At 46.6% G+C, this 27,382-nt stretch overlaps 2 protein-coding genes and 1 long non-coding RNA gene across 9 annotated transcripts in view; 1 reads left to right on the top strand and 2 right to left on the bottom strand.

Annotated features, from left to right (window-relative positions):
• The window catches only part of LOC125642780 (SLAIN motif-containing protein-like), a 105,570-nt gene extending 104,828 nt beyond the window's left edge, over positions 1 to 742 (bottom strand). For 5 of the 6 annotated variants that reach the window (XM_048864556.2, XM_048864560.2, XM_048864559.2 and 2 more), the window contains exon 1: positions 612 to 741. The gene's annotated coding sequence lies outside the window, so the exon portion shown is untranslated. Of the gene's footprint in view, positions 1 to 611 lie in introns of all 6 variants that reach the window. The other variant, XM_048864557.2, reaches the window with a different exon arrangement.
• On the top strand, positions 104 to 15,141 carry LOC142073201 (uncharacterized). The gene is made up of 2 exons (XR_012669938.1): positions 104 to 267; positions 14,529 to 15,141. It is a non-coding gene; the product is annotated as an uncharacterized LOC142073201 (long non-coding RNA).
• Positions 9,514 to 27,382, bottom strand: part of ZNF185 (zinc finger protein 185 with LIM domain) — a 169,155-nt gene continuing 151,286 nt past the window's right edge. For both annotated transcript variants that reach the window (XM_075132340.1, XM_075132339.1), the window contains 7 exons: positions 21,075 to 21,176; positions 15,605 to 15,706; positions 14,138 to 14,206; positions 12,538 to 12,603; positions 11,963 to 12,065; positions 11,076 to 11,174; positions 9,514 to 10,208 (listed from right to left, as the gene is read on the bottom strand). In XM_075132340.1, the coding sequence (XP_074988441.1) occupies positions 11,076 to 11,174; positions 11,963 to 12,065; positions 12,538 to 12,603; positions 14,138 to 14,206; positions 15,605 to 15,706; positions 21,075 to 21,176 (541 nt within the window). In that variant the 3' untranslated portion in view covers positions 9,514 to 10,208. The remainder of the gene's footprint in view (positions 10,209 to 11,075; positions 11,175 to 11,962; positions 12,066 to 12,537; positions 12,604 to 14,137; positions 14,207 to 15,604; positions 15,707 to 21,074; positions 21,177 to 27,382) is intronic.

Genomic DNA, 27,382 nt, shown 5'->3' with positions numbered 1-27,382 from the left:
AAATGAACTGCCTAGGTTTCCCCACCCCCAGCATCAACAAGGTCATTTCATAAAGAGCCCTTCCTTTTGCAGACAAATGCAAAACCCCCTTCCTTTGGGCAAAGTTTTAACCTAAAAAAGCAGCTTGGTGTGCTTGCATTTTACAGCGACCACCACGCCCGACTGCGCGCGCGCGCACACCCTGACGGGCAGGGAGGGATGGACAGCGCCTGGAAGGAGCCCTGGCTCGCTTCGAGGGCCACACAATGACACCAGCCCGTGTCCAAGGCAAGAAATAGGTCGGGGAGGCCTAAAGCGGGGGAGGGGGGGAGATGGGAGAAGCAGCTTCAAGAGGGGACAGCGTGAAAAGCAGAGACCGCTTCAACGGGGCAGGGAAACCCCAAGGGCCCAGCAAGGGGCGGAATGGAGCCTAGGAAGTGGGGAGCTCCGTGGGGGGCCGCTGGAGCCCCCGAAAACTGGGGGTCCACAGAGGGCGCTGCACGGGGGGAAGGAGGGGCGGAGCCCGTGGGGATGGTAGCTGCTGAAGCGGGGGCCGGAGCCCCTGGAGGGCGGGGGCCGCCGCGCTGCCTGTGTGAGGGGACGGGGGAGAGCGGCCGCCCCACACATCGTACCTGCTGCGCTGCCGGGCCCGAGACTCCCAGGCTCGCACCGCTGCCGCCTTTCCCCGCTGCGGTTGGAGGGGGTAGGCTGCGGCGCGCGCATTCGAACCCCGCCCCACCCCCTCTTCGTCGTGCGCCCCCACGCAGCCGCTAACCACGTTGGCGCAGTGGTAGTAGAGCGGAGCGCGGTCAGGCTGCTGCGGCGGGGGCGGGCTCTGCACTGAGTTCCCCCTGTGCATCAAGGGCTGCATGAAAGCGAAATGGTTGCTTGATGCTACGTTACAAGGATGGCGCCCCGGGCAAGCCGGCGCCCTGCGAAGCTGTATGCAAATTATTGAAATCAGCTTTCAGATATTATGCAAATTGCTGCGTGAACTGTGCTTGTTTTTACACCTGCTCTTGTGTAGTGGGCATGAATGTTCCTATGTGTATGTGCCCTGGTGTTACCAACTTTCTGATGACTGCAGAAATCCAAACACCATTGCTTCACCTCCTGCTCCACTACTACCCCGGCCCTTCTCTAAAGCCCTTCCCCTGCTCACTCCATCTCCCCTCCCTCGTTCGCTCTCCCCCAACCTCGCTCGCTTTCACAGGGCTGGGGCAAGAGGTTGGGGTGCGGAAGGGGATGAGAGCTCCAGTTGGGGGTACGGGCTCTAGGGTGGGGCCAGGGATGAGGGGTGTGGGATACAGGAGGGGTGTCCATGCTGAGGGGTTCAGAGTGTGGGAGGGAGCTTCAGTCTGGGACAGGGGGGTCCAGGAGGGGGTGTGGGCTCTGGCTGGGGGTGCAGGCTCTGGGGTGGGGCTAGGAAGGAGGGGTTCAGAGTGTGGGAGGGGGTTCTGGACTGGAGCAGGTGGTTAGGCTGCGGGGGGGGGAGTGAGGGCTCCTGCTGGGGGTGTGGACTCTAGGGTGGGGCCGGGGATGAAGGGTGTGGGATGCAGGAGGGGGATCCAGGCTGGGGGGTGGGCTGCGAGGTTTGGAGTGTGGGGGTGTGGGCTCTAGGATGAGGCTGGAGATGAGGGGTTTGGGCACAGGAGGGAGCTCCGGGCTGGGACAGGGGGTTGGGGTGCGGTAGGGGGTGCAGACTCTGGGAGGGAGTTCAGGTGTGGGAGGGGGCTTAGGGCTGGGACAGGGGGTTGGGGTTCAGGAGGGGGCTCTAGGCTGGGGAGTGGGGCTGAGGGGTTTGGAATGTGTGAGGGGGTGAGGGCTGGGAGGGAGTTAGGGTGTGGGAGGGGGCTGGGGCAGGAGTTTGGGGTGTGGGCTCCGGGCAGCGTTTTCCTTAGGTGGGTCCCAGAATTAGCCAGCATGTCCGTGCGGCCCCTAGGTGGAGGCGCCCACAGGCCCTGCCCCTCAGCCAATGGTTCTCGGCCAATGGGAACTGCAGAGCCAGCGCTCAGGGCAGGGACAGCACATGGAGCCCCCATGGCCGCTCTTGCACCTAGGAGCCGGACATGCTGGCCACTTCCAGGAGCCACACGGAGCCAGGGCAAGCAGGGAGCCTGCCTTAGCCCCTCTGCACCACCGACTGGACTTTTAGCAGCTTGGTCAGTGGTGCTGACCGGGCCTGTGAGGGTCCCTTTTCTGGCATTCTGGTCAAAAACTGGACACCTGGCAACCCGAGTCCTAAGGTGTCAATAGATTTATTGCAATTTTATGTGGGAAATTTGAGGATACTGTAGGTGGGAGGCATGGACAACAGATGAGCCAGTGAGTACCTTTTGTGTAAATTGGAGCAGCCTCAGGGCCCTATGGATCCTTGAACCCAAAGAAAAGCCAGAGTGCAGTGCATTCCAGTCATACCCCTACACCGGGGCAGGGAGGAGGGCCAGTGAAGTAATATAACCAGCCTAACAGGTTCAATAACTATGAGCCAGATGTTGAAAAATCATGAGATTGGCTTTAAAATCAAGAGATTTTTTAAAATAATAAAGTTGGGATTCTTTTTATTTGTCTTCCTTCTGAATCCTTAGGGTGCACTCAGGTCACTTTTTCAAGTGCAACCCTGACGCTTAGAAACTTACTTTTAAAAAATGAAACAGATTCTTACACAATTACTTGATTCCAGGAGCTGAGGCCTTAAGAAAAATACCACAAGACTCACAACAAAATTGCAAGAGTTAGCAACAGTGATGTAGAGCCCTTATCCAGCTCTATACTAGTCAGTAAGACCCTCAGAATGAGATGATCTTCAGGGGGGCATTTCCATCTGCTTCAAGGCCTTTTACACTGTCAGAGTAGTATTAAAGGGCCTAGTGTGAATAAAACCTTTTATATGTAACCAAAATTTTTACACATCAGCTAAATCTATAAAAACATAAGATGTCCAATATATTATGCTTAGCATGGTTTCTAATAAGAAGAAAATATGACTTTATCTAAGGCTTTGTCTGCACAGTTTTTGTATCAGTATATCTATTTTCCTTTGTGGGTGATTTTTCCACTGAAATAGTTTAATCAGTGTAACTTCTAGTGTGAACACAGTTATACTGGTATATATGTTCCTTATACAAATATAGCTTATTTCCCTTCTCTTTGGGAATAGCTATATCACTATAAGGCACCTTTATACAAATATAATTGTTTCCATAGTGGGAGGTAATACCACTTTAACTATACTGGTATAATTAAAGTGGTACAATTCGTGTGTAGACAAGGATAATGTGCCACTTTAAGGAAATTCAGCTGCTGGAGACTTAAGACACTTTGGGGGTTATTTCTGCTCTTAGAATTCAATATGCTCACTGTCAGGAAGTGTGGGGGAGACAAGGCCCTGCACCCCCCACTTCCTGCAATTCACCGTGACTCTCAGCCAGCCAGTAAAACAGAAGGTTTATTAGATGACAGGAACACAGTCCAAAACAGAGCTTGCAGGAACAGAAAACAGGACCCCTCAGTCAGGTGCATATTGGGGGACAGGGAGCTTGGACCCCGGCCCCAGGTCTCCCTCCATTTCCCCAGCCAGCTCCAAACTGAAATCCACTCCAGCAGTCTCCTCCAGCCACACACCCCAGCTCCTCCTCCACCCTTTGTCCAGTTTCCCAGGGCAGGAGGTGTCACCTGGCCGCAACCCCGTCCTGGGCTCAGGTTACATGCGAAGGTATCATCCCTAAAGTGAAGTCACACCCTGATATCCCATCACCAATGCAGACAGTACCAGCAAAACTCCCACGCAACATCCCCAGGTCAATCCTCCCCACTCCCTACTCCATCACACTCACACAATTCACTAATCAAGTAGCTGTGGGCACCAGGAACTCACCTTTTTGTAACAACTCTGACATCCTATCCCATTTTCTTCCTACATCAAAAAACATTGAAAAAAATTATGCAAGCAGCACCACCCTGGGATGGGACTCTGACACTACACCCATGCAATATTCTGTAGACAGAACTGAACACATTCTGACACACTGATTAAAACAAGAGATTGTAAATGCTGTTTTGGTCTGTTGTCTTTGGTAGACTTTTGGGGAAAATCCATACAAGAACAAGGGTATTTGGAATAAAAACTGTATATAGAATAAAATTGGTGTCTTCTAATGTGCATATGGTTATAAAAATGTGGCTGTGTTGGGATTTTGCAAAGCCCTGGGATTTGCCATGACGATAATAGCAGCAGGTGTGTTTATAACTTTGAGTTAGCTTCCCAGACCTGAGGAAGACCTCTGTGTAAGCTCAAAAGCATGTCTCTCTGACCATCAGTAGTTGGTCCAATAAAAGATATTATCTTACACACACACCCCTTTGTCTATTATGCTTCTTGATAACATTGCACTGAATGCATTGAAGCAGCAATACAAATAAATATAAATAAGTATGAGTGGGAAACCTGGCATGATATCTGAGCTAATGCATTGCCCTGATACAGCACCTTTCATCTAAGGAGCTCCCAGAGCTGTGCAGAAATGGACATTGTCATAATCTCCGTTTCACACAGGAAAGAAAAAGCCCATGGTCGAGGGCTCAGGGGGAATAAATCTCCATGAGATTTCCCTCAAATTGTTCCATCAGGGACTTGGCTTTGCTCCCCTATGATTATCTTTCCTAAAACTCTGTGGAGGCAGGAGGACGATTTATATCTATCCCCTATTCCAGTCGTCCCAGTCTGCACCCCTTTCCTGCACAGATCCCTAGACAAGCAATAGGGGCTCTTTGGAGTCTAGAGAAAGTTGTTTGACTTAGCTCCTGCATTGGAGAGGAGAAATACACATGCAGAGGGTCTCTTCTGCATGCAGATCTGAAGACATGACCCCCAACTCAATCAGGAATAGAATCCAGGTCTACTAACTCCAGTTTCTCCTGCTCTAACCAGAAAGTCTCCCAATCTGTCAGCTGTGTTCCCTATCCACTCCCTATGTGAAATGCTTCTTTGTAATTTGTCCCTGAAACAGGTACTGTATGTACTTTGCTAAATGGACTCCCAAGTCATTCAGGTGCAACTCCACTTTTGGTACATAGTGTCTCTGTGTTTTTTGGCAACAGGCTATTTGGTGAGAATTTAGAGCAACTCTCAGTATGTCAATACAGCACATGGAACATGTATTCAGACACCACTCTCAGGAAGAGCACACACTGATGAAGAGCACCATCCTGCTAACTAGGATGTCCCCAAAAATGCAGAAGTCACATCTGAGGGAACACTCCTGGGACCACATGAGTAGAGTTAACTGAAAAACCAGTTTAAAAAAAATGCTTCTTTTTTTACTTTTTATACTGGCTGGAAAACTGAACATTTTTTGGTTAAAATTGATGACATTTTATTATTATCAAAAAATTGGGGAAGATTTGGAGAGAAGGGCAGTTGACAGGCAAGGATGGCAAATGTGGGTAGCCCAATGTGCTGCTAAGCATGGGATAGACTAAGGTCCAAGGTAATTTGAATTTTTGATTTAAAATATCTTTGGGGAAAAAAATTTGGAAAATTCTGAGCAGCTCTACACATAAGCATCCACATACTCATGGAAAGCTCCCAGGACCACAGAAGCATGCTTGGTCCTGCCTCAGTATAGGGGGCTAGACTGGATGGCTATTCAAAGTCCCTTCCTGCCCTACATATCTATGATTCTATAATTGTCCCAGGCAGGGGTAGTCCGTGGGCCAAATCCAGACCACCAAACACTTTTGTACAGACCCCAAAATCTTTTTATTTACTTATTATCATCATTATTGTTATTCTTTTTTATTACTACTTTCTCTGGAGTCTGAACCTTGACTATACCTTGACCAAGAAATTTGGATCTTGGCAAAAAATAATTGACTACCCCTGGTCCCAGGGAACTCTCCAGAGAGCAAATGAGTAGTGTCTGAGGGAGCCCCATTGAGAACATCACACGAGACAGGCTCACTTGTGCTCATTTCTAAATGCTGGAGAATTTTTCAAATGGAGAATCCCTCACACTCTTGGAATGACTGGAGCAGGAGCTTCTAATTTAGATTCCTCTGTCATGCCCAGCGGTGGCTGGTTTGGAGGGCAGTAGCTCATCCAGCCTTGAGCTGTATGCAAGGCTTTATGGCATTTAAATCCTACCTTCTCCTTTGAATACTTTGCCTCTAATTCTCACCACTCCACTTTTTTCCCAAAGCCTGATCCTTCAGAAAGTATGTGATGGCTTTATTGATGCCAATAATAATAAGGGGGGGGAGGGGAGAGATAGCTCAGTTGTTTGAGCATTGGCCTACTAAATCCAGGGTTGTGAGCTCAGTCTTTGAGGGGGGCCATTTAGGGATCTGGGGCAAAAATTGGGGATTGGCCCTGCTTTGAGCAGGAGGTTGGACTAGATGACCTCCTGAGGTCCCTTCCAACCCTGATACTCTATAATTCTATGCTAATAGTCTTAGGCCATCAGGAAAAATATTACACAGTCTATTAAACCAACTGACTCCAGTTGGCAATAAGAATGTGTTTACATTGTGACACAGGTAAGTAAATTACAGGTAACACCTCAGTGTTTATTAGAACTGTACATAGAGGTTAAACAAGTGCTATAGAGAAACACAACAACCAACAACAATGAAGCAAAAAAACTACAATGAACTGAAGCCTATTCCACAATGCTTTGCAAGATCATATCAAACACCAAACAGGAAACTATGGAATTAGTTAACAATTAGCTGCGTGTATCTTCTGCAGAAGGTGCACCTATAAAAGAGTGTCATGTGCTGTGGGATTTTAAATAATCCGCTTGGACTGTGGGAGAGCCAGTCTTGCAACAAAAATAGTGCCCCAAACACATTTATCTTGTCCCAGCTGTTCTTCCAGTGATTCCCAAGGTACTTCACACTAAGATTTTCAAAAGTGAGCAGAGACTGAGTGCCTCAATTCTGAGGTGTCCAACATGAGTGATGAATACTTGGAGCTATATTTTAAGGCAAGATGGCTAAGTATTCAGGGTTTGGTGACCAACAATCTCATCTGCATAACTCTCAACAAAGTCTGAATGTGGGAGCTAAAAATTACTCAAGCGATATTTTTAGTTATGTACAACACTTGTTACAACCTCAGTTTTGTGCTTCAGCATTTGTTCTGTACATAATTTACAGTAATTACAGAAGTGGGGTAACAACAGGCATTTATAGGGAAGTCAATTTAGATCTCAGATGAGAGATATTCCTTGTAATGAGGGACAGTAGAGTTGAATAGTCACTGGGCATGTTGTGTAAGGCAATCAGAGTCACCCATGTGATGTTATGAGTGTAATATAATATCTCATTGAAAGGTGACATAGGGCCGGAAAGAGTTAATTAACTCACAGACTTACCTGACCCGACCCATGGCTGAACTTTAAAGACTGGTTAGGAAGATATGTAAATGAATAGAGTTTTGAAATGTAAACCTGCATTGTTAGAGATAGAAGAGTAGATGTTTGCTCAGGTCTTGTGACGTAAGCAAACAAGTCTTGTCTATTGCTATAGCTTTGATTCAAAGATCAAAAAAGGAGTATTACTATTTAGGAAGACACTTGAGGGAAATAGTATTATTGTCTATATGTCTCTTTGAAAGTTGTGGTAACCTGTATCTGAACTGTTTAATGGATAAATTACCCTGTGCTAATTGCCATGATGTTGGGAGAAGGAAAGTTAAGCCTAATGTTTTCTCAGGCCAAAAAGCTGCTGGAAATGTATAAAGCCCCTGGGACATGATCCTTCTTCATCTCAGATTTGCTTTGGGTTTCAAGAAGCGGAAACCCTAAGCCATAAGAACTGATTTCCCCAGTCACTCACTGGAGTCACCCTGAATATGGACATTGGACTATAACCTATGGACTATTTCCAAAAGGACTTTTGGCAACTATAAGCTCATCTCTACTATGTATCTGAACCTCAAGAATTGAATTCAAGTCTGTCTGTATATTGATCTTTTAACCAACTCTCTCTCTTTTCTTTTTTAATACATTTTAGCTTAGTTAATAAGAATTGGCTATAAGTGTGTATTTTGGGTAAGATCTAAGTTATAATTGGACCTGGCTGTGTGGCTGATCCTTTGAGATTGGAAGAACCTTTCCTTTTATATGATAAGATTTTCAGTAATCATCATCATAACTGCCATGTGTGTCTGGATGGAGACCTGAGGCAGGGCACTTTAAGGGAACTGCATTGTTTGGACTTCTGAGTAACCAGTGAGGTAATACAGAAGCTGTTTTGTGCTGTCTTGGTAAATCTAAGTATTGAAATATCCACCAGCTTTCGGGGTTTGTCTGGCCAGTTTTATTTGCAGTTCACCCTCAATTAGGGTGGCTGATTACAGCTGGCTCCCACGGGCAGCATCGTCACACTGCATACAAAGTTAAACTAGAATTCCAGGTGAAAAAATGTGCAAGCTCTCCAAAACATGCAACAGATATGTGTGCTGCTGAAGGAATCCACTGGAGAGTAGGAAGGGAAATTGAAGCTCACACACAATTAAGGCAAATTCAGTCTGCAAGTTCTTCAGAAAATCCATTGCAGGCAAGGGGAAAGCAAATGTCATTTATTGTCAGAATATGGGGATGAAGCTTCTCCTAGAGCTAGATTCAGCCTGCACTGGATAAGATTTCAAGGCCCTAAGGCTGGCCTTTCACACCTTTAGTGCCTGTATAGGCAGCCTGACTGATGTAATCAGATGCGCTCCGATTGTAAAAATCAAAGAAAAGGAAAGATAAAAGAGAATCCTAAAATATCAGCCTCAGAGAAAAGCTTCTGCCTGATTTCCACCCACAAATCCCACTGAAGTTAATGGTAGCTGGAGGTGCTCAGCACCTTTCAAAAATCAGACCACTTTTCTTTTGCAGAGGACACTGCTTTTCTCCTTAATGTCGGCACTTGTCTTGTGTGCAGTTAACAAAATAAACTAAAACAATGAGGAATACTTGTGGCACCTTAGAGACTAACAAATTTATTCAGGCATAAGCTTTCATGGGCTAAAACCCACTCCATCAGATGCATAGAGTGGAAAATACAGTAGGAAGATATATATACATAGTACATGAAAAGATGGGGATTGCCTTACCAATTCTAATGAGACAATTCAATTAAAATGGGCTATTATCAGCAGAAGGAAAAATCACATTTGTAGTGGTAATCAGGGTGGCCCATTTCAAACAGTTGACAAGAAGGTGTGAGTAACAGTAGGGGGGAAAATTAGCATGGGGAAATTAGTTTTTAGTTTGTGTAATGACCCGTCCACTCCCAGTCTTTATTCAGGCCTAATTTGATGGTGTCCAGTTTGCAAATTAATTCCTGTTCTGCAGTTTCTCGTTGGAGTCTGTTTTTGAAGTTTTTTTGTTGAAGAATTGCCACTTTTAAATCTGGTTTCAGAGTAACAGCCATGTTAGTCTGTATTCGCAAAAAGAAAAGGAGTACTTGTGGCACCTTAGAGACTAACCAATTTATTTGAGCATAAGCTTTCGTGAGCTACAGCATACATATGCATCCGATGAAGTGAGCTGTAGCTCACGAAAGCTTATGCTCAAATAAACTGGTTAGTCTCTAAGGTGCCACAAGTACTCCTTCACTTTTAAATCTGTTATTGAGTGTCCAGGGAGGTTCAAGTGTTCACCGACTGGTTTTTGACTGTTATAATTCTTGACGTCTGATATGTGTCCATTTATTCTTTTGCGTAGAGACTGTCCTGTTTGGCCAATGTACGTGGCAGAGGGGCATTGCTGGCACATGATGCCATATATCTCATGGGTAGATGTGCAGGTGAATGAGCCCCAATGGTATGGCTGATGTGGTTAGGTCCTATGATGGTGTCCTTTGAATAGATATGTGGACAGAGTTGGCAACGAGGTTTGTTGCAGGGATAGGTTCCTGGGTTAGTGTTTTTGTTGTGTGGTGTGTAGTTGCTGGTGAGTATTTGCTTCAAGTTGGGAGGCTGTCTGTAAGTGTGGACTGGCCTGTCTCCCAAGGTCTGTGAGAGCGAGGGATCGTCCTTCAGGATAGGTTGTAGATCCTTGACTAATAAACTAATGGATGTTAAACTCATTCATTGTGATGAGATGGTGAGAGGGAAATAACTCCAGGAAAGGGGGAGCAGGAGATTTGGTATCTTAGCCAGTCAGGCACTGCTGGATACATTCCCATGTACACTGCTGAAGTCTTTCAACTGGCTGGCTCCTTCAGTTCTTCAAGATCTAAAAGCAAAACGGAGAAGCTGAGTGCAAGAACTGGGTGCTACACTGAAAATGGCATTACAGAGGCCACTGGAGCAGATATAAGCATAGGAGTGGGATGCAAAAGCTTAGCTAGTCTTATCTAATCAAAAGTGAAAATAAAGCAGTCGTGTACTGTGAAGCATGTGTATATATCACCAGAGAGAGAGAACCATTTCTGATCTCATTGCAATGGCTGAGGCCACTCATTTTATCTTATGTTTATGCCTTTTATTTCAAGCTAGCTACCAAATAAAAGAAAATTAAAAAATAAATCTAGTTCCTTTTGGGTTGGCAAAAAATATAGTACAGTATCTTAGATTTAGACTTTTCATACTGCTTTTGACCTGCAAAATCTTCAGAAACAGGAATCACTTCACCCACTACTGCAGTGCTGCCACGTCTAGGCTGGAATGTGGCAACTGTTTAACAGTGCACAGTAACACTACACCACAGGGTAGTACAGGAAATGAGGAGAAATGTTGTATCCAGCTGATACTGAAGAAGATACTACCCATGTGTAACTGCTACTTCATTCACTAATCAAGCCAGGTTTCTGCTTGATTTGACCAACTGAGATCAAGATTTCTTCATTACTAGAGAGTGTGCCCAGGAAATGCTCCTCTGGATTAGCAATACATTTCTGTAGATCAGGGACTCGGAGTAACAACGTAATGGTTTGGGCTCAGTGCCTTCCATTGTGGGTACACAGGAAGATTTTTGTGTAGATGAGATGCACAGAATTGTTGGCCGCCCAATAACTGCCAGTGTTAGTGTTCATCATTCTTTATGCTCTCCATGAGCTAGTGTCCATCCAGTCATGCTAACCCTGGAAAAAGTGGCACTCACCTAGAAGAGCTTCTCATAGCACTGGTCACAGTGGACAATGTCACGATGAATGAATATTTTATCCAGGAGGTCTCCCATTGCCTTATGGCAAATCCCACACTGTGGAAACAAAAACGGGGTTGGATGGTTACCAGAGCCCTATTTAGAAGCATATATAGGAAGAGGATTGAGAAATGAGTGGCAATCTCTGTATTTTTTAAGTGAACTTAAAGCTGGTGAAAGGTGCTGGATTAATGGCCCTGAGGTCTAAAAACCTCTGCTTCTGTAAAGAACAGGTACAGCACAAGCCATATCACAGCAAGCTCCCCATATACACCTCACCACCTCAATGTACATCAACCTTGAGGAATGTACATCAACTTCAGGAAGAGAGGGAATGTCAGTCTCCATAACACATCCCAAACTTGGCCTCTCTGATTGGGATGCTAATTGTGTGGTCGACGTTTTAATGCAGACAGTAGTCAACTGTGAATTAAGGCCACCAACTAAATTCAGATAGCAGATACCTACCAGATAGCAACAAGTTTCAGTCACTATTGGATATGAAATAGTGATCTACTATTACAAACCCTCTGAGCCATCCAATGCCTGACAATCAATTTGCTATTTAATTTCATTGGATTATAAAATCAGTTCAATCAACAATGAGATCTTCTAGCTCAATAATTAGTTTATACAGTGGCCCAAGATAATTTTTGTGGGCACTTTCAAAATTTGTGGCTACATGACTTCCTACTCCAAGATGGACCCAGATCTCTTTTAATCTGCTTTTAATCTGAAAGTTTGAACAAATATTGCCTTATGATCACTTTCCCAGCCATGAGTCCCCTCCAGTTCCATTACATACTAACAAGTAGAGAATGACCTTTAGTAATAATGTCCCTTACCCTAAAGCAGTATTCATGGCAGTAAACATTGAGATGTTCTATCATTATCTTAGGGCAGTCTCGGATCTCACGGCCACAGTAAGTGCAGACACCTTCACATGACCTGTGGGGTTGGAGAGGAAAGGACTCGAATCACAACATCACCACACCTCAATAACACAAACAGTTCCTGTCCCTGACTAGGAGCAAAGGCAATCTTAGGTGTTAATCAGCACTACCATGCAATACAAAAGTGGACATCCATCCATATGTCTTGGCTGTGCCAAGAGCCAATACAGACACATCTGTGGTGTAGCAGGATTGCCAGAGTTCAAGGGAAAAGATTCCTCTGTTGTTACCCCAAAGCAGCATGGCAGCAGGAAGCACTGTTTTAATACCATCCCCAGTAACTCTGTGGCTGATGCTCTTTATTCTCCTTGGACAGTTCTAACCTTCCTTACAAGGAAGGCAAAGAAAAGGACATTATTTTACTGAACACCTAAATATGATATAAAAGACCATATACAGTAAAGCCTCAAAGAATGTTTCTTTATAACATCCCCTTGAAATCACTCCACTGCAATGAATTTTCCTACCTCTGGAAGGCACTGCTGTGCAGGTAGCTTGCTCTCTCTATGTCAGACAAATCAATCAGGCTGTCACTGGAGAAGAAAGAGAGAGATCATTACTTGACAGTCACATGTAGGAGCGGAAACATCAATCATCAGTGCAGAGCATCCAGAAATTCTAATTGGGTCACAGTGCTGCTGAGCAACTTCCCAGCTGCCTTGTCACTGACAAGAGGGTTGTCCCTTGTCAATTAAATATCAACAGACATTTTCTTAAAAGTGAGTGCTGTGCTGGTGAAAGGCAGCAAAGTGTCATCACTGCAGACTGAACTTTCCCATACGGGCATGTACTGCATGAGGGGCAGCAGAGCAGAAGCTTTCCCTGCTCTGGCACCAATGTGCCTCACTCTCAACCCAGAGGGACCACTCTGATGATGAGACAGAGTAATTTAGGCTCTGTGGCCCACCCAGTGCCTGGCCTTTCTGCTAAGTATGCTAACGAGGGTGCTAACCAAGGTATATGGTTTTGTAAACTGTGCGGAGGGTATGTATACAGGAAAAGCTGTGTACAGGCTGGCTTACCCAGCTAGCTTGAATCCAACTGGGAGGATAACTGAAGAGAGTGTAGTGCGGGCTTCAGAATGGGCAAGCGCTAGCATCTATGCCAAGCCCATACTACGCAGTCTGAAGCCCAAGTTGTGCTGCCTTCACTGCTATTGTTACCCACACTAATTGGATTCAGCTTAGTTCAAACAGGCTAGCTTGTGCACAGCTTTTGTTGTGTACAAGCTAGACATATCCTGAGACCACATATCCTAAGACCACTAACTCATTGGCCACTGGACAGACTGGGGTGAAATTCTGGCTCCACTGAAGTCTGAAAAAACTTCCATTGATTGCAGTGGGGCCATAATTTCACACAAGGTAGCCTATTAACATTTTAGGATATCATTAATATTGATTATAGTATAACTCCCAATACCTACCCAATGTGGTAGGCACTCCATAGACAAATAAAAATCACAATCCCTGCCCCAGTGAGCTTCATGTTTGTTTACTTTCTTAAAGACATTTGTGTTAGAAACACTATGGGTACCCGAGCGAATGCTGATATTCCAAATATAAAAGCACATCTCTAAGTCACTGAGGTCTGCTTTTGAGACCAGAATAGCTAGAAGCTGACAATGGTTACACTGCTGTGGCCAGCAGGTTGTAAACTCTAGTGCTGTACTGCGTGAGGATAAAAATACAACAAGCATGCATTTTAACAGGATGTTAATGTTTACCAGGTGAGCATAAATAGAAAGCAAAGAGAGCCAAATACTGCTCTCAGTTATACTGGTGAGAATCTGGAATAACTTCACTGACTTTAAACAAAATTTAAAACACATTGTGAGTTTTTGCTTGAAAATAGATAATTTTCAATCAAAAATGGTCCTATTTTTGACAGAAAACACACTACAAATCTGTTTTTGCACCAAATCCAACCACTTTTGCAAATATGCAATGAAGCCCAACAGCATCAAACACTGAGATTTTGGAATTTCAGTGTGACTGTTTCACTGCCCTAACCCAACAGATGGAGTTCTGCATCTCCACTGTGGAGTGAGTCATGGACTGCTCATACCTGCTGTAGTGTGGAGTGGGAGATAACTCACGGCTGTTCACGTACTCCTTCACAAAGAGGATCCCTTTGCTAGAAAAGGATGGAGACAGTAACAGAAACATTCAATCAGAGGAGTCAGGAACGAATGGAAGTGTGAGAGAGACAATGTGCGTGTGCGTGTGCACATGCGTGTGCATGGCAAGGAGGAAGGTGGGATGCAGGTGCTATTGGATTATCACTAAATCTCAGTTTACATTCAGTTTGGCCATTTCCAACAATCTCAGGACTTAATAGTCATTAGCTATCTCTTGCTCTCTCTGTCCTTTAACATTAAAAACCTACTACTTTAGTGATATTTCGAATTATTGTCATTTCTAATTGATGGTTATCCTTTGTGTTGTTTTTCTTGCAGATCAGGAAACTGAACCTCCTTGCATTTGTCCATCCCCACACTTTGTATGCTCTCTTCAAAGTGACCTGCCCCCTGTGTGTCTGTACCTCTGTCACAGATCCTACACAAGACATCATTCCTGCCAGCATACTCCCAGAGCCTGTGAGAATGAGCTAATTAGAGGCCGAGTTCAAGCAACCCATCTTTCTCCATGGTTCATTTTCATGGCTGCCTTTGGGCTACGACTAATCCTTTCTTTTTATGTGATCAAATTAAACTGTGTTCCAGCTAAGGAAAGAAAAACAGAGCCTTTTCCTTTTGCATAGACTCTTCCAGAACCAGCATCTCAGATGAGCACTCTCTGCTTGCATAGTGATAGTTGTCATAAACAGTGTGGCACTATGCCAGGGGCACTTCAACACTAGCCAACAGATGCCCACATTGGCATCTTAGCAGGAGCTTGAAAGCTGCAGATAATTTGCATTAAATGGACCGATTTCAGCTTTAAGGTGCAACCTGTGGAGACTACAAGTGCCAGCATGCAATACCCTGGCTTGGCCAAGTTTATCCGACTAGGGCACTGTGGTCCTGCAGGCCAACCTTCTATAATAAAGCTACAGGTGCCTGTATGCTACATTGGCCTCTGTGGCTGTATTTTGGCCTTGCCTACAGGATGCTATGCCTTTACAGAATCACCCCTCCTCAAAAGTGAGTCCAGCTTGATAGACTGGCCTGTGACCCAAATGGAATCAGAGCTTTCCAATCTGGGGCTGAGTGAGCAGGGCAGGAAGGTTTGCAAGTTGCATCACTTCATTAGGTCATTCCATATTTCAGAGCTCATAAAGTATTTATCAGCCACATGAAACAGAACAGGTGAAGTCTACTCAGTGGGCCAAATTCTAGCTTTATCTTCTATCTCTAAGGTGGCTATCACCACAGTATCTAAGCACAGTGTATGCTTACAGGGCTCCCATTTCACTGCAATAGGAGCCATTCACATGCATCAAGGACAGGATTTGGCTCTCTGTGAGGATCTGTGCATGAGAAGAGAAGTGCTCAGGATAACAAACACAGGTTAAGTCTTCTCCACTCTTTACCTTGCAGCGCTGGGGTTGGACTTGTGTCCCATGGCTGATGGGCTGTGGTACTGAAAGCAGGCAGTAGACATGGAGATCCTCTCACTTGAAGCTGAGGGAAGCCTGCCAAGAGAGGGGAAAGGCTACAAACACATGGAACCTGAATTGCAACAGGTGTCAGGTCTGTGTGCTAGGGGAGAATGGAAAAGCAAGAACACAATGACATTGTTTCAAAGGTGTGGGACAATATTAAATCCCTCAGTTGCATGAAATAGCATCCTGATTTATATTTTGTCACAGGTAACACAGGCTCCTGTCCCTTCCCACACCTGACACACACAACATCTTAGAGAGAGGAGTAGCTTCTCAGGTGATTAATCCTGGGGCAGCACAGTGAAGGGAGGGTCAACTAAGAACTTCAAAAGACCAAAGTGTCATATAGAATCATCTAGCTATCTCTGTGATGGGAGAGCCATGGCCAAGTGGACAACCAGCACACAACACTGTACAACAGGAGAGGGAGAGAAACTACCTGGCCAGGTCCTTGGCACAAACTTTTAGCTTTAGAAAAAAAATGCAATGGGACCATAAGTGCCCATAGAGAGTAGAGTGTACTATGGTTTTTAAGATGTCACCAGAAATAGCCATGCCTAGCAACCTGTATGAAACATAACTAATCTGCCTTAGAAGGATAAAGGGCAGAGTTCATCCTGCCTAGAGTAAAACCTTGTGGCTCCAGGATATCTAGGAATTCCATGCCTGATGTTCATACCTATATGAAGTCCCTTCTGGGTGTAAACTACAGACCCAATACTCACAGCCTGCAGGTCATGCACCCTACAGAGTGTCATGCTGTGCTTGTATGGGCTTAAATGCTGTAAAGTACTGTAGAAAAATCCACCCAATATATGAACTGCCATCTTCAACAGTCCAGTGGCATTTCTGGAGCCAATCTGACTGATCACTGGCTTTCTGGAGCTAGGGTACAGTGGGGTTTGCACTGCATATGGGAAGTCCACAAATGGAATGGCAAAGAATCTCCATCAAGCATTGTGTAGATGAGGACATACCACAGACCCATCCTGTGTAGCATCTGCTGGGAACAACTAATCCAGATTAAAGACAGTCCTGTGCATCTCAGTGGGTACAAGTGGTTCTTGTAACTGCAATCATTTTCCAGAGAATTAGCGATCACATCACCTTCATGACATCTCTCTGCCTTGAACTGGAGGTTAAAGATCTCAACTCTGCTTCCTGGCTCCCATCCCAAAGCCGCTGACTGCAGGCTTTTCCCATGGCCATCACCAGCCCCATCCCTTTACTTTCTGGTGTTATACTCTGTGCTGTCCATGCATGCTGTGACTTCCCTGTGACATAGTTACAATATTGTCTCTAGAATGGAAGTAGTATTTGTTTGTGACAGGGTGTACCTCCCCTGCACTGGCACACAGAGATTAACTGTGCATTGCAGGCCGAGGAGGACACGCCCCTCTGCTTCAGCAGGCTGCTGAAGGGAAAGGATACAGATTGCAGGCTCTGTCTCTGGAGCTGCTACATGCCCCAACTACAGATCCAAGATGCACCAAGCCCCAGACAGATTCCAGGCTGCCTGCAGAACCCAGAGAAGGGACCGAGCCAGCAGCAGCTGCATTGGCCAAGGACCCCAGAGACCCAGGGGAACAGTGAACCAACACCAAGGAAGACAGGGTAGGAAACAGCCCAGGGGAGTTAGACATTGCTCTGGTTGGAGAACTAGGGAACAGGTCAGTGTGTTTCGGGGGGATCCCCGCTGACTCAGTGGCGAGCGACCCTGGGTTGGGACTCGGAGAAGCAGGGAGGGCCTGAGTCCCCATCCCGGGTGCCACACACCCCTAGATGGCACCCCACTTCCCCAACAGGCCAACACAGGCCCACGGACATAGGCAGCTTTATTGACTCCTGCCAATAGGCCACACAACCCCACAGAAGTGGGCTATTCCATTGACTCTGGCCATAGGGCCACATAGCCCCATGAGGAAGAGTACCTTTATTGACTCCAGCCACTAGGATGTACTACCTTGTATTATAGTCAGGATCACCAGCATAGGACCTAACTGGCTGTGGTACATCCTTTCCCTTTCTTTGGACCAGATGGTACCTGACACCCCATGACAGGGTGTACCTACACTGTTATAAAGAATCAATACAGCCTCAGAGAATGAACGTTAATGTGTGATGAAGAATCCACAAACATTCTGAATACTCATTATACTTCCTCATCCCCATCCCCCCAACGCTGAAATTGAAATCCTCAAAACACACTGATTTAAAACATAATCCAGCTAACGGCAATGCCCTGGCCATGACTTCTGCCAGGGGTTCAATAGGAACAGGCCCACTATGCTCAAGGAATTGAATGAACCAAGTGATAGCACACTATTTGGCCTCACAAATAAGGGTTTCATCCTGCTGGCTCCTTACTTTCCCATATTGGAGTCGAATTCATTGTGCCCTCTTGCTCTCATATCTGATGTCCCTGGGCTACTTCTCCCTTCATAACCTGGGACAGATCTGTTAAGGAAGCAAGAAAGCCCAATAACAGCTCCTGGACATGACATGTAGCAATTCAGGTGTCAGTCAATTCCAAATATTTTGGCTCAGTGGAGATATTTTAGCTCCTTTTCTGCCCTTCCCTGCTTCACACACCCAAGTTCTGCAATGCAGCAAATCATTCAAGCAATCACTCATGGCGATCGGGGGAAGTCCCGGATGACTGGAAAAAGGCTAATGTAGTGCCCATCTTTAAAAAAGGGAAGAAGGAGGATCCTGGGAACTACAGGCCAGTCAGCCTGACCTCAGTCCCTGGAAAAATCATGGAGCAGGCCCTCAAGGAATCAATTCTGAAGCATTTAGAGGAGAGGAAAGTGACCAGGAACAGTCAGCATGGATTCACCAAGGGCAAGTCATGCCTGACTAATCTAATTGCCTTCTATGATGAGATAACTGGTTCTGTGGATGAGGGGAAAGCAGTGGACGTGTTGTTCCTTGACTTTAGCAAAGCTTTTGACACAGTCTTCCACAGTATTCTTGCCAGCAAGTTAAAGAAGTATGGGCTGGATGAATGGATTATAAGGTGGATAGAAAGCTGGCTAGATTGTCGGGCTCAACGGGTAGTGATCAATGGCTCCATGTCTAGTTGGCAGCTGGTATCAAGTGGAGTGCCCCAAGGGTCGGTCCTAGGGCCGGTTTTGTTCAATATCTTCATAAATGATCTGGAGGATGGTGTGGATTGCACCCTCAGGAAGTTTGCAGATGACACTAAACTGGGAGGAGAGGTAGATATGCTGGAGGGGAGGGATAGGATACAGAGGGAGCTAGACAAATTGGAGGATTGGGCCAAAAGAAATCTGATGAGGTTCAACAAGGACAAGTGCAGAGTCCTGCACTTAGCACAGAAGAATCCAATGCACCGCTACAGACTAGGGACCGAATGGCTAGGCAGCAGTTCTGCAGAAAAGGACCTAGGGATTACAGTGGACGAGAAGCTGGATATGAGTCAACAGTGTGCCCTTGTTGCCAAGAAGGCCAATGGCATTTTGGGATGTATAAGTAGGGGCATTGCCAGCAGATCGAGGGACGTGATCATTCCCCTCTATTCGACATTGGTGAGGCCTCATCTGGAGTACTGTGTCCAGTTTTGGGCCCCACACTACAAGAAGGATGTGGAAAAATTGGAAAGAGTCCAGCAGAGGGCAATAAAAATGATTAGGGGACTGGAACACATGACTTATGAGGAGAGGCTGAGGGAACTGGGGTTGTTTAGTCTACGGAAGAGAAGAATGAGGCGGGATTTGATAGCTGCTTTCAACTGCCTGAAAGGGGGTTCCAAAGAGCATGGCTCTAGACTGTTCTCAGTGGTAGCAGATAACAGAACAAGGAGTAATGGTCTCAAGTTGCAGTGGGGGAGATTTAGGTTGGCTATTAGGAAAAACTTTTTCACTAGGAGGGTGGTGAAACACTGGAATGCATTACCTAGGGAGGTGGTGGAATCTCCTCCCTTAGATATTTTTAAGGTCAGGCTTGACAAAGCCCTGGCTGGGATGATTTAATTGGGGATCGGTCCTGCTTTGAGCAGGGGGTTGGACTAGATGACCTCCTGAGGTCCCTTCCAACCCTGATATTCTATGATTCTATGATTTGAGGTTCGAAGGCCATGTAACCAGTTCCTGCAAGAGCTAACACTAATACTTGATTACTATCTTGAGGCATCTCTTGCATAGCAGCCTGGAAATTGACCTGTCTTGAACTCCGTTGGAGAAATGAAGTATTTTTATGCCCATTTTATAGATCAGGAGCTGAGGCACAGAGAGATGAGATGATTTGCCCAAGGACACAGAAACGCAATGAGATAAAGTCATGAATCATAGGGTTAGAAGGAACTGCAAGGGTCATCTAGTCTAACTCCCTGCCAAGATGAAAAAAAGGTCAGGCTGGCCACCTCGATGCAGAACCTCACACTCTCTTCTTTTGCTGAGGAGCTGGAAATCAGAGACTCTTGTTGGCTAAGGGCACAGCTTCACTCCCAGAAAACACCCCAGCATGCTAAAGCTAGGGATTGAACCAGAGACCTTTCAACCTTCAGTGTAACACTCATCCAATAGAGCTACTTCGGCAACTAAATGAGCCCACATCTCCCAAGTCCCAGTCCAATGTCTGAACCTTGCTGCATTCTGTGATGTCTGGTAACACTACTCCACATGTTACTGCTGCCAATCGGTACAAAACAGGCTCCCATAGTTTGTTCTCCAATTACAGACCACAGTCTACAGGATGCCTGGGCCTGGGCATAAGACTCAACTTTGCTTTCAGACCCCTAGCCACACAGCAGCTTACTCTAGGTATCTCCAAGGTCTTTCCATGACCATTCCTAACTCCCTTTCCTTCTGGTGTTGTAAACTTGGTTGTCCAGATATGATGGGATCCTCTGACTGAGCTGTGACATGCTGATGTTGTATTGCTGGCAGTTCAGATATGAAGGCATCACATGACAGGTCTCTATCATGCTGAAAGTACTCTGTCTAGAGTGGGAGTTGGACCTGTTAAATATTAGAGTCACTGCAGCCTGTAAAGTCCCCCAGAGAATGAATTTATTTGCTATGCTTAATTTTGCAACAATTAACCCATAAAGAGTCATAGTCTACATTTACTCCCACAATCCTAGAGCTGAACTTCCCAACACAGTACGTGGATGCAAAATTCAGTAGTGCTATTAGTGATGCTCTGATCAACCCGGTTCCAAGGAATTAAACATGATCAAGCACATTCAGGAAGTGAAATCCTAGTTCTCTTGTCATTATTAATAGATGTATACAATCATACAGAGGGAATTTTGCTATTGACACTGGTGGGGTCAGGATTTCATCGAGGGTATGTATCAATTCATGGAAACAACAGGGATGAAAAGCCAAGATCCAAGATAACAAGCAAGTGGTTGATCCCACCGACTCCTTACTTTGCTGAGTTTAGGTCAGGCTCCTTGTGCCTCCTGGCTCGCGGACTCTCCTGACTCATCTCTCTGCTACTCAAAGTTCTCTCTTTGTAATCTGGAGCAATCCTGGTAAAGGAGGAAAATGCCTATGAATGCCTTCAGCACTTGTATCTGAACCAGTCAGGGGTCAGCTCAGTACACTGAGAAAGAGGGGTCAAACCAGACTACGTAAAGAGTGGTAAGTAGCTGCTGTGGCAAGGCATCTTCTCGGTCTCACCAGCCTGCACTGTTTTTAGCCTTGGTGAGATGGGCTTGGGGTAAAACAGTCCCTCTTGGCTGCACAGGGGCAGTCTGTCCTTCTCTCAGCCAGTGTTTTGGGCTTGTTTTTCCTCCCTACATGGTTGGGCTACTTGGGTCGGCAAACAGTGCACCCTCGAGAGGCCAACAGCATTGCCATGCTTGATTCTGAATCTGTGTTTTACTCTGAAATGGAAAGGTTTTAGCGACAGGAACCACCTTGTTACTCTTAAAAAGAAAAGGAGTATTTGTGGCACCTTAGAGACTAACCAATTTATTTGAGCATAAGCTTTCATGAGCTACAGCTCACTTCATCGGATGCATAAAGTGGAAAATGCAGTGAGGATGTTTTATACACACAGACCATGAAAAAATGGGTGTTTATCACTTCAAAAGGTTTTCTCTCCCCCCACCCCTCTCTTCTGCTGGTAATAGCTTATCTAAAGCGATCACTCTCCTTACAAAGTGTATGATAATCAAGGTGGGCCATTTCCAGCACAAATCCAGGGTTTTACAAGAACGTCTGAGGAACAGTGGGGAGGGGGGTAGGAAAAAACAAGGGGAAATAGGTTACCTTGCATAATGACTTAACCACTCCCAGTCTCTATTCAAGCCTAAGTTAATTGTATCCAATTTGCAAATGAATTCCAATTCAGCAGTCTCTCGCTGGAGTCTGGTTTTGAAGTTTTTCTGTTGTAATATCGCAACTTTCATATCTGTAATCGCGTGACCAGAGAGATTGAAATGTTCTACGACTGGTTTATGAATGTTATAATTCTTGACATCTGATTTGTGTCCATTTATTCTTTTACGTAGAGACTGTCCAGTTTGACCAATGTACATGGCAGAGGGACATTGCTTGCACATGATGGCATATATCACATTGGTAGATGTACATCCTCACTGCATTTTCCACTTTATGCATCCGATGAAGTGAGCTGTAGCTCATGAAAGCTTGTGCTCAAATAAATTGGTTAGTCTCTAAGGTGCCACAAGTACTCCTTTTCTTTTTGTGAATACAGACTAACACGGCTGCTACTCTGAAACTTGTTACTCTTGCGTTTCTTTCTTTGTTTTGGTGCATCCACTTCAGAGAGGCATGGTCAGTGACAAGGGTAAACCTCCGTCCAAGTAGGTAGTAGCCTAGGCTTTCAATGGCCCACTTTACCGCCAGGCATTCCTTCTCTACTACGGCATATTTTCGTTCTCTGGGCAGGAGTTTCCTACTGATGAACAGAACTGGGTGTTGTTCTTCTCCAACCATTTGCAAAAGAATTGCTCCCAACCCAACCTCAGAGGTATCGGTTTGTAAGATAAACTCCTTCTCTGGTAGGTGCAGAGGGTGGTCTGCAGATCTGCAAAAGCCTCCTCAGCCGTACTGGTCCATCTTACTATGTCTGGGCCACGGGCTTTTGTTAGGTCTGTTAACGGGCATGCCCAGTAGCAAAATGGGGGATGAAATGCCTATAGTAACCAACTAGTCCTGGGAATGCTCTGACCTGTTTCTTCCAGTCTGGTCAGGGCCAATTTTGTATTGCCTCTAACTTATTCAGCTGGGGCTTCACCATGCCCCTCCTGATGATATACCCGAGGTATTTGGCTTCTGCTATCCCAGTCATGCATTTGGAGGGATTTGCAGTCAGCCCCGCCCCCCTTGGGGTGTCCAGGACTGCTTCCACCTTCTCCAAGTGTGTCTCCCAGTCTGGGCTATGTATAATGACGTTGACGAGATAGGCGGCCGCGTACCTGCCATGTGGCTGCAACAGCTTATCCATGAGACATTGGAAAGTTGTGGGAGCCCCATGTAAACCAAAAGGGAGGACAATGTACTGATACAGTCCCTCTCGTGTTGAAAAGGCCATCTTCTCTTTGTCCAGGGGGATTTGCCAATAACCCTTGGTCAGGTCAAGAGTGGACAAAAATCGTGCTTTTCCCAATCAGTCAATTAGCTCATCTATCTGGGGTATACTGTACACATCAAATTGGGACACTTCATTCAGTTTCTGGAAGTCGTTGCAGAACCTCATACTGCCATCGGGCTTAGGTACTAGGACAACTGGACTGGACCATTGGCTATGAGACTCTTCAATGACTCCTAACTTCAGCATTTTCCTGGCTTCTGTCTTGATCTCTTCTCTTTTTGCCTCCGGGATCCGGTATGGCTTGACATTCACCTTCACTCCAGGATCTGTGAGGATATGATGGTGAACCTTGGTAGTCCTGCCTGGCTTTTCCAAGAATACGTCCTGGTTGCTTTTGATCATGTTGATCACTTCAGTTCATTGGACAGGGGTCAATTCCGGAGATATTCCCACTTGGCCGTGCCGGTTGCTTTCAGGTGGTGGCGACCCTAGAGTAACCACATGAGCTTCTTTGTCTTGCCACGGTTTCAACAGGTTTATATGATACATCTGTTCTGGCTTCCGGTGACCAGGCTGTCGGACCTTACAGTCAACCTCTCCAATGGCTTCTATTATCTCGTATGGCCCCTGCCACCTGGCTGGAAGCTTGCTCTCCGCTGTGGGTACAAGCACCACTACCGATCTCCCACCTGGATTTTTTGGATCGTCGCTCAGCGATTGTAGTATGTCTGTTGGGCCCCTTGTATCCTCTTCATGTGTTCCTGTACTAAGGGGGAGACTTGGGCTATCCTGTCTTTCATCTGCAACACATGCTTGGTGATGTTTCTCCCTGGGTTCAGCTGTTCTTCCTAACCCTCTTTGGCAATGTCCAGGATGCCACGGGGGTGGCGAACATATAACCAGCTTGAATGGGGAAAACCCAGTTGAAGTCTGAGGAACCTCCCTTATAGCAAACATTAGGTACAGCAGCAGGGAGTCCCAGTTCTTCCCATCCCGGCTCACCACTGCATAAATTCTGGGCCAAAAAAACCTCTGTAGAATTCAGTCGAGGGTTTTATCTACCCGTAAATGCCTCCCAAACAGATGGCTGTGGGCTAGATCCAGCACACCCCTCTGATGCTTCTACAGTATTAAGAGCTGTTCCATGACTTGCTCTTGGACCCAGACTACTCTGTATAGCAGATCCCTCTTTATCATATAATATGGCCCTGGACCCTTGGTTCTCCCTTCCACAGGAACCCCATTCACCTCAACTACTTCTTTGCGAATATTGTTATATATCGGATCATTGGCCTGATCCTGCCCAAAATTCTCCAGTGAGGGTCCAACTGGCCCAAACTCAGGGGGATCTATTTCCGTCTCCCCCTTGGGGGGGGTGTGGGGGTCCCTGGGGAACTGGATCCAGCTGCTGGTTCATCGACCCCCTGTATCGTCCCCTCATCAGTTGGGCCAACGCTCTCCCCTACGAGTGTAGGCTTTTGGTTCTGGTCCAACATTCTCGTTCCCCTCCTCTTATCTGCCCTCCTTTCCCACTGAGTCTTCCTGGACTTCCCAGGGGGAAAGAACAAATCCTGGGCAAATTAATGGAAGATCGGGAGGGTGCTAACTATCAAGGTCATCCCATTGCTCTTGGGATTATTACTTTCTTCTGCCTCCCCTCCGAGGAGTAGGCTGCCAAACCCTGGGAAGTCTCGTCCTATGAGGACTGGATATGGGAGTTTCGGGACCACCCCCACCATCACCTTAGTGGGGTTTCCCAGGACTTCTATTTTTATCGGGATGGTCGGGTAGTAATTGACATCCCCATGTACACGGGATATTCCTGTGCGTTTGGCCCGGGATAGTTGGTCTTGCCCTACTAGTTTTCCCGAGACCAGCATGACCGCGCTTCTCGAGTCCACTAACGCGGTGGTCTCTATGCCATTCATTTTAACTGGTCTAGTATACCCATGGGGGACCATCGCAACCCCTACTAGATTTATTAGGTTGCATGGTCCTCCTAGATCGCCCAGGTAGCATTGCATGGGCTCTTCTAGGTTCGGGCATTGGGGAGCTGTATGCCCTATTTCTCCACATGCATAACATCTGTACCCTGCTTGGGGCAGCCCCCTATTTTTCAGGCTGTTGGGCCTCACCCCCCGAGGCTTTCTCCCCAAGTCCCCAAGTCCCTCCGCGATCTCTGGTCACTCTTCAGCCTCCTTCCTCCTCTCCATAGTTCTACCCGGGGCTATGGCAATTCAGGCCCTCGGCGTAGAGACTTGCCTCCTATTCCGGCGCTTTCCTTCCCCGGTGGTCCAAGAAAGTTCTTTGGCCGCTAGGTGTCTCTCTACGAGGGCAACTAGCTCGTCATAGGAGGAGGGATCATTTTGACTGACCCATCCTTATATGTCCGTCTCGTGTACCTGTCCAAAACTATGATTTCCATAATTTTCTCCAGGCCATGGGTCTCAGGGAACAGCCACTTCTGGACTAGGTGGATCAGGTCAAACAGCTAGGACCTCGGCACTTTGCAGTCCTGGTATTTCCACTCGTGGAACCACTGGGCCCTTATAGCTGTCGTCACAGCAGACCTTGCCAGGATCTCTGCCTTCAGCTGGGAGTAATCTGTAGCTGCTTCTGTTGTCATGTCAAAATATGCCTTCTGGGCCTCCCCACACAGAAAAGGAGCATGGATGCTAACCCACTGGTCTTGGGGCCAGGCCTCCCGCAGGGCCATTCTCTTGAACGGAAGGAGATATGCCTCTACGTCGTCGTCCATCATCATCTTCTGTAAGTAGCTGCTTGCCCACAGGAGCTGGGTCCCATGGGGACCATGCATCAGAGTGGTCAGGGCCTTTAGCTGGTTCACAACCTCATGCAGGGTGGCTCGATCCTGGGCTGCCTGGCTCATCAATAATTGATTCGTCTCCTGCTGTATTCGCACTGACTCCTGCGGGGTAGCCATCTGAACCCTGGTAGCCTCTTGTTGGCTGCAGTGTCCTGCACCAATGCCTTCAATACAGCCTCCATTTTTTATTGTTGTTTTTGGGGATGATTTACCCTGCCCTGAGATGGTTTGCCATGAATTCTCACTCACAGATCCCACTCTGACACCACATGTGGCAAGGTGCCTGCGTTGTTTTTAGCCTTGGTGAGATGGGCTTGGGCTAAAACAGTTCCTCTTGGCTGCACAAGGGCAGTCCATCCTTCTCTCAGCCAGTGCTTTGGGCTTGTTTTTCTCCCTTATGGGAGGGAATACAGCCTCCCCTCCTGGAGAGGCTTGCTCCCTTGCTGTTACTCGCCTACTGGTAGCTTGACTCCTTTTCTCTCTCCCCCCACCACATCCTCCCAACAGGGGAGGGTTTAAAAAAATCTCAGGCAGCCCTGAGTTGGAATCAGCTGATCCTCATTGATCTCAGGTAACTCCCTCTCAGCTGACCCTAATTCAGGGGTGGCCAGCCTGAGAAAGAGCCAGAATTTACTAATATACATTGCCAAAGAGCCACAGTAATACATCAGCAACCCCCATCAGCTCCCCCCCGCTCCCTGCTCCCAGTGCCTCCCAGCCACCGACAGCCCCGCCTCCCTCTCCCTCCCTGCACCTCCCCCTCCCTCCCTGCACCTCCCGATCAGCTGTTCCGTGGCATGCAGGAGGCTCTGGGGGAGAAGAGGGGAGGAGCAAGAGCTTGGCAGGCTCAGGGGAGGGGGTGGGGAGGGGAGGGGTGGAGTGGGGGCAGAGCCTGTGGCAGAGCCAGGGGTTGAGCAGTGAGCACCCCTCGGCATATTGGAAAGTTGGCGCCTGTAGCTCCAGCCCCAGAGTCAGTGCCTATACAAAGAGCCACATATTAACTTCTGAAGAGCTGCATGTGGCTCCGGAGCCACAGGTTGGCCACCCTTGTCCTAACTGATCTCTGCTATTTTCACAACAGGAGGAAAGAGCTGTAGAGACATCTTTACTTTAGACACCAAAATCCATAATTCTTATGAAAACACCAATATTCAATGTGAATATTCATCAATACAATAGACTCCCATTGGGGTTATGGTTTGCTGGCTTGCTGCCATGAGAGAAAATACATTAGTCCTAGCTAGATGTTCCGTACTTGCCTGATGCTAAATGGTTGGTAAGAAACAGGTACTTCCAAGATACAGAAACAAAACATAGCACTCTTATCTAGCACTTTTCATTAGTAG

The sequence above is a fragment of the Caretta caretta genome, chromosome 9 (genome assembly GCF_965140235.1).
Source record: "Caretta caretta isolate rCarCar2 chromosome 9, rCarCar1.hap1, whole genome shotgun sequence".
In the NCBI taxonomy this organism is placed as follows: domain Eukaryota; kingdom Metazoa; phylum Chordata; order Testudines; family Cheloniidae; genus Caretta; species Caretta caretta.
Note: the sequence above shows the minus strand (reverse complement) of the source record. Positions and strands in the feature narration are given on the sequence as shown.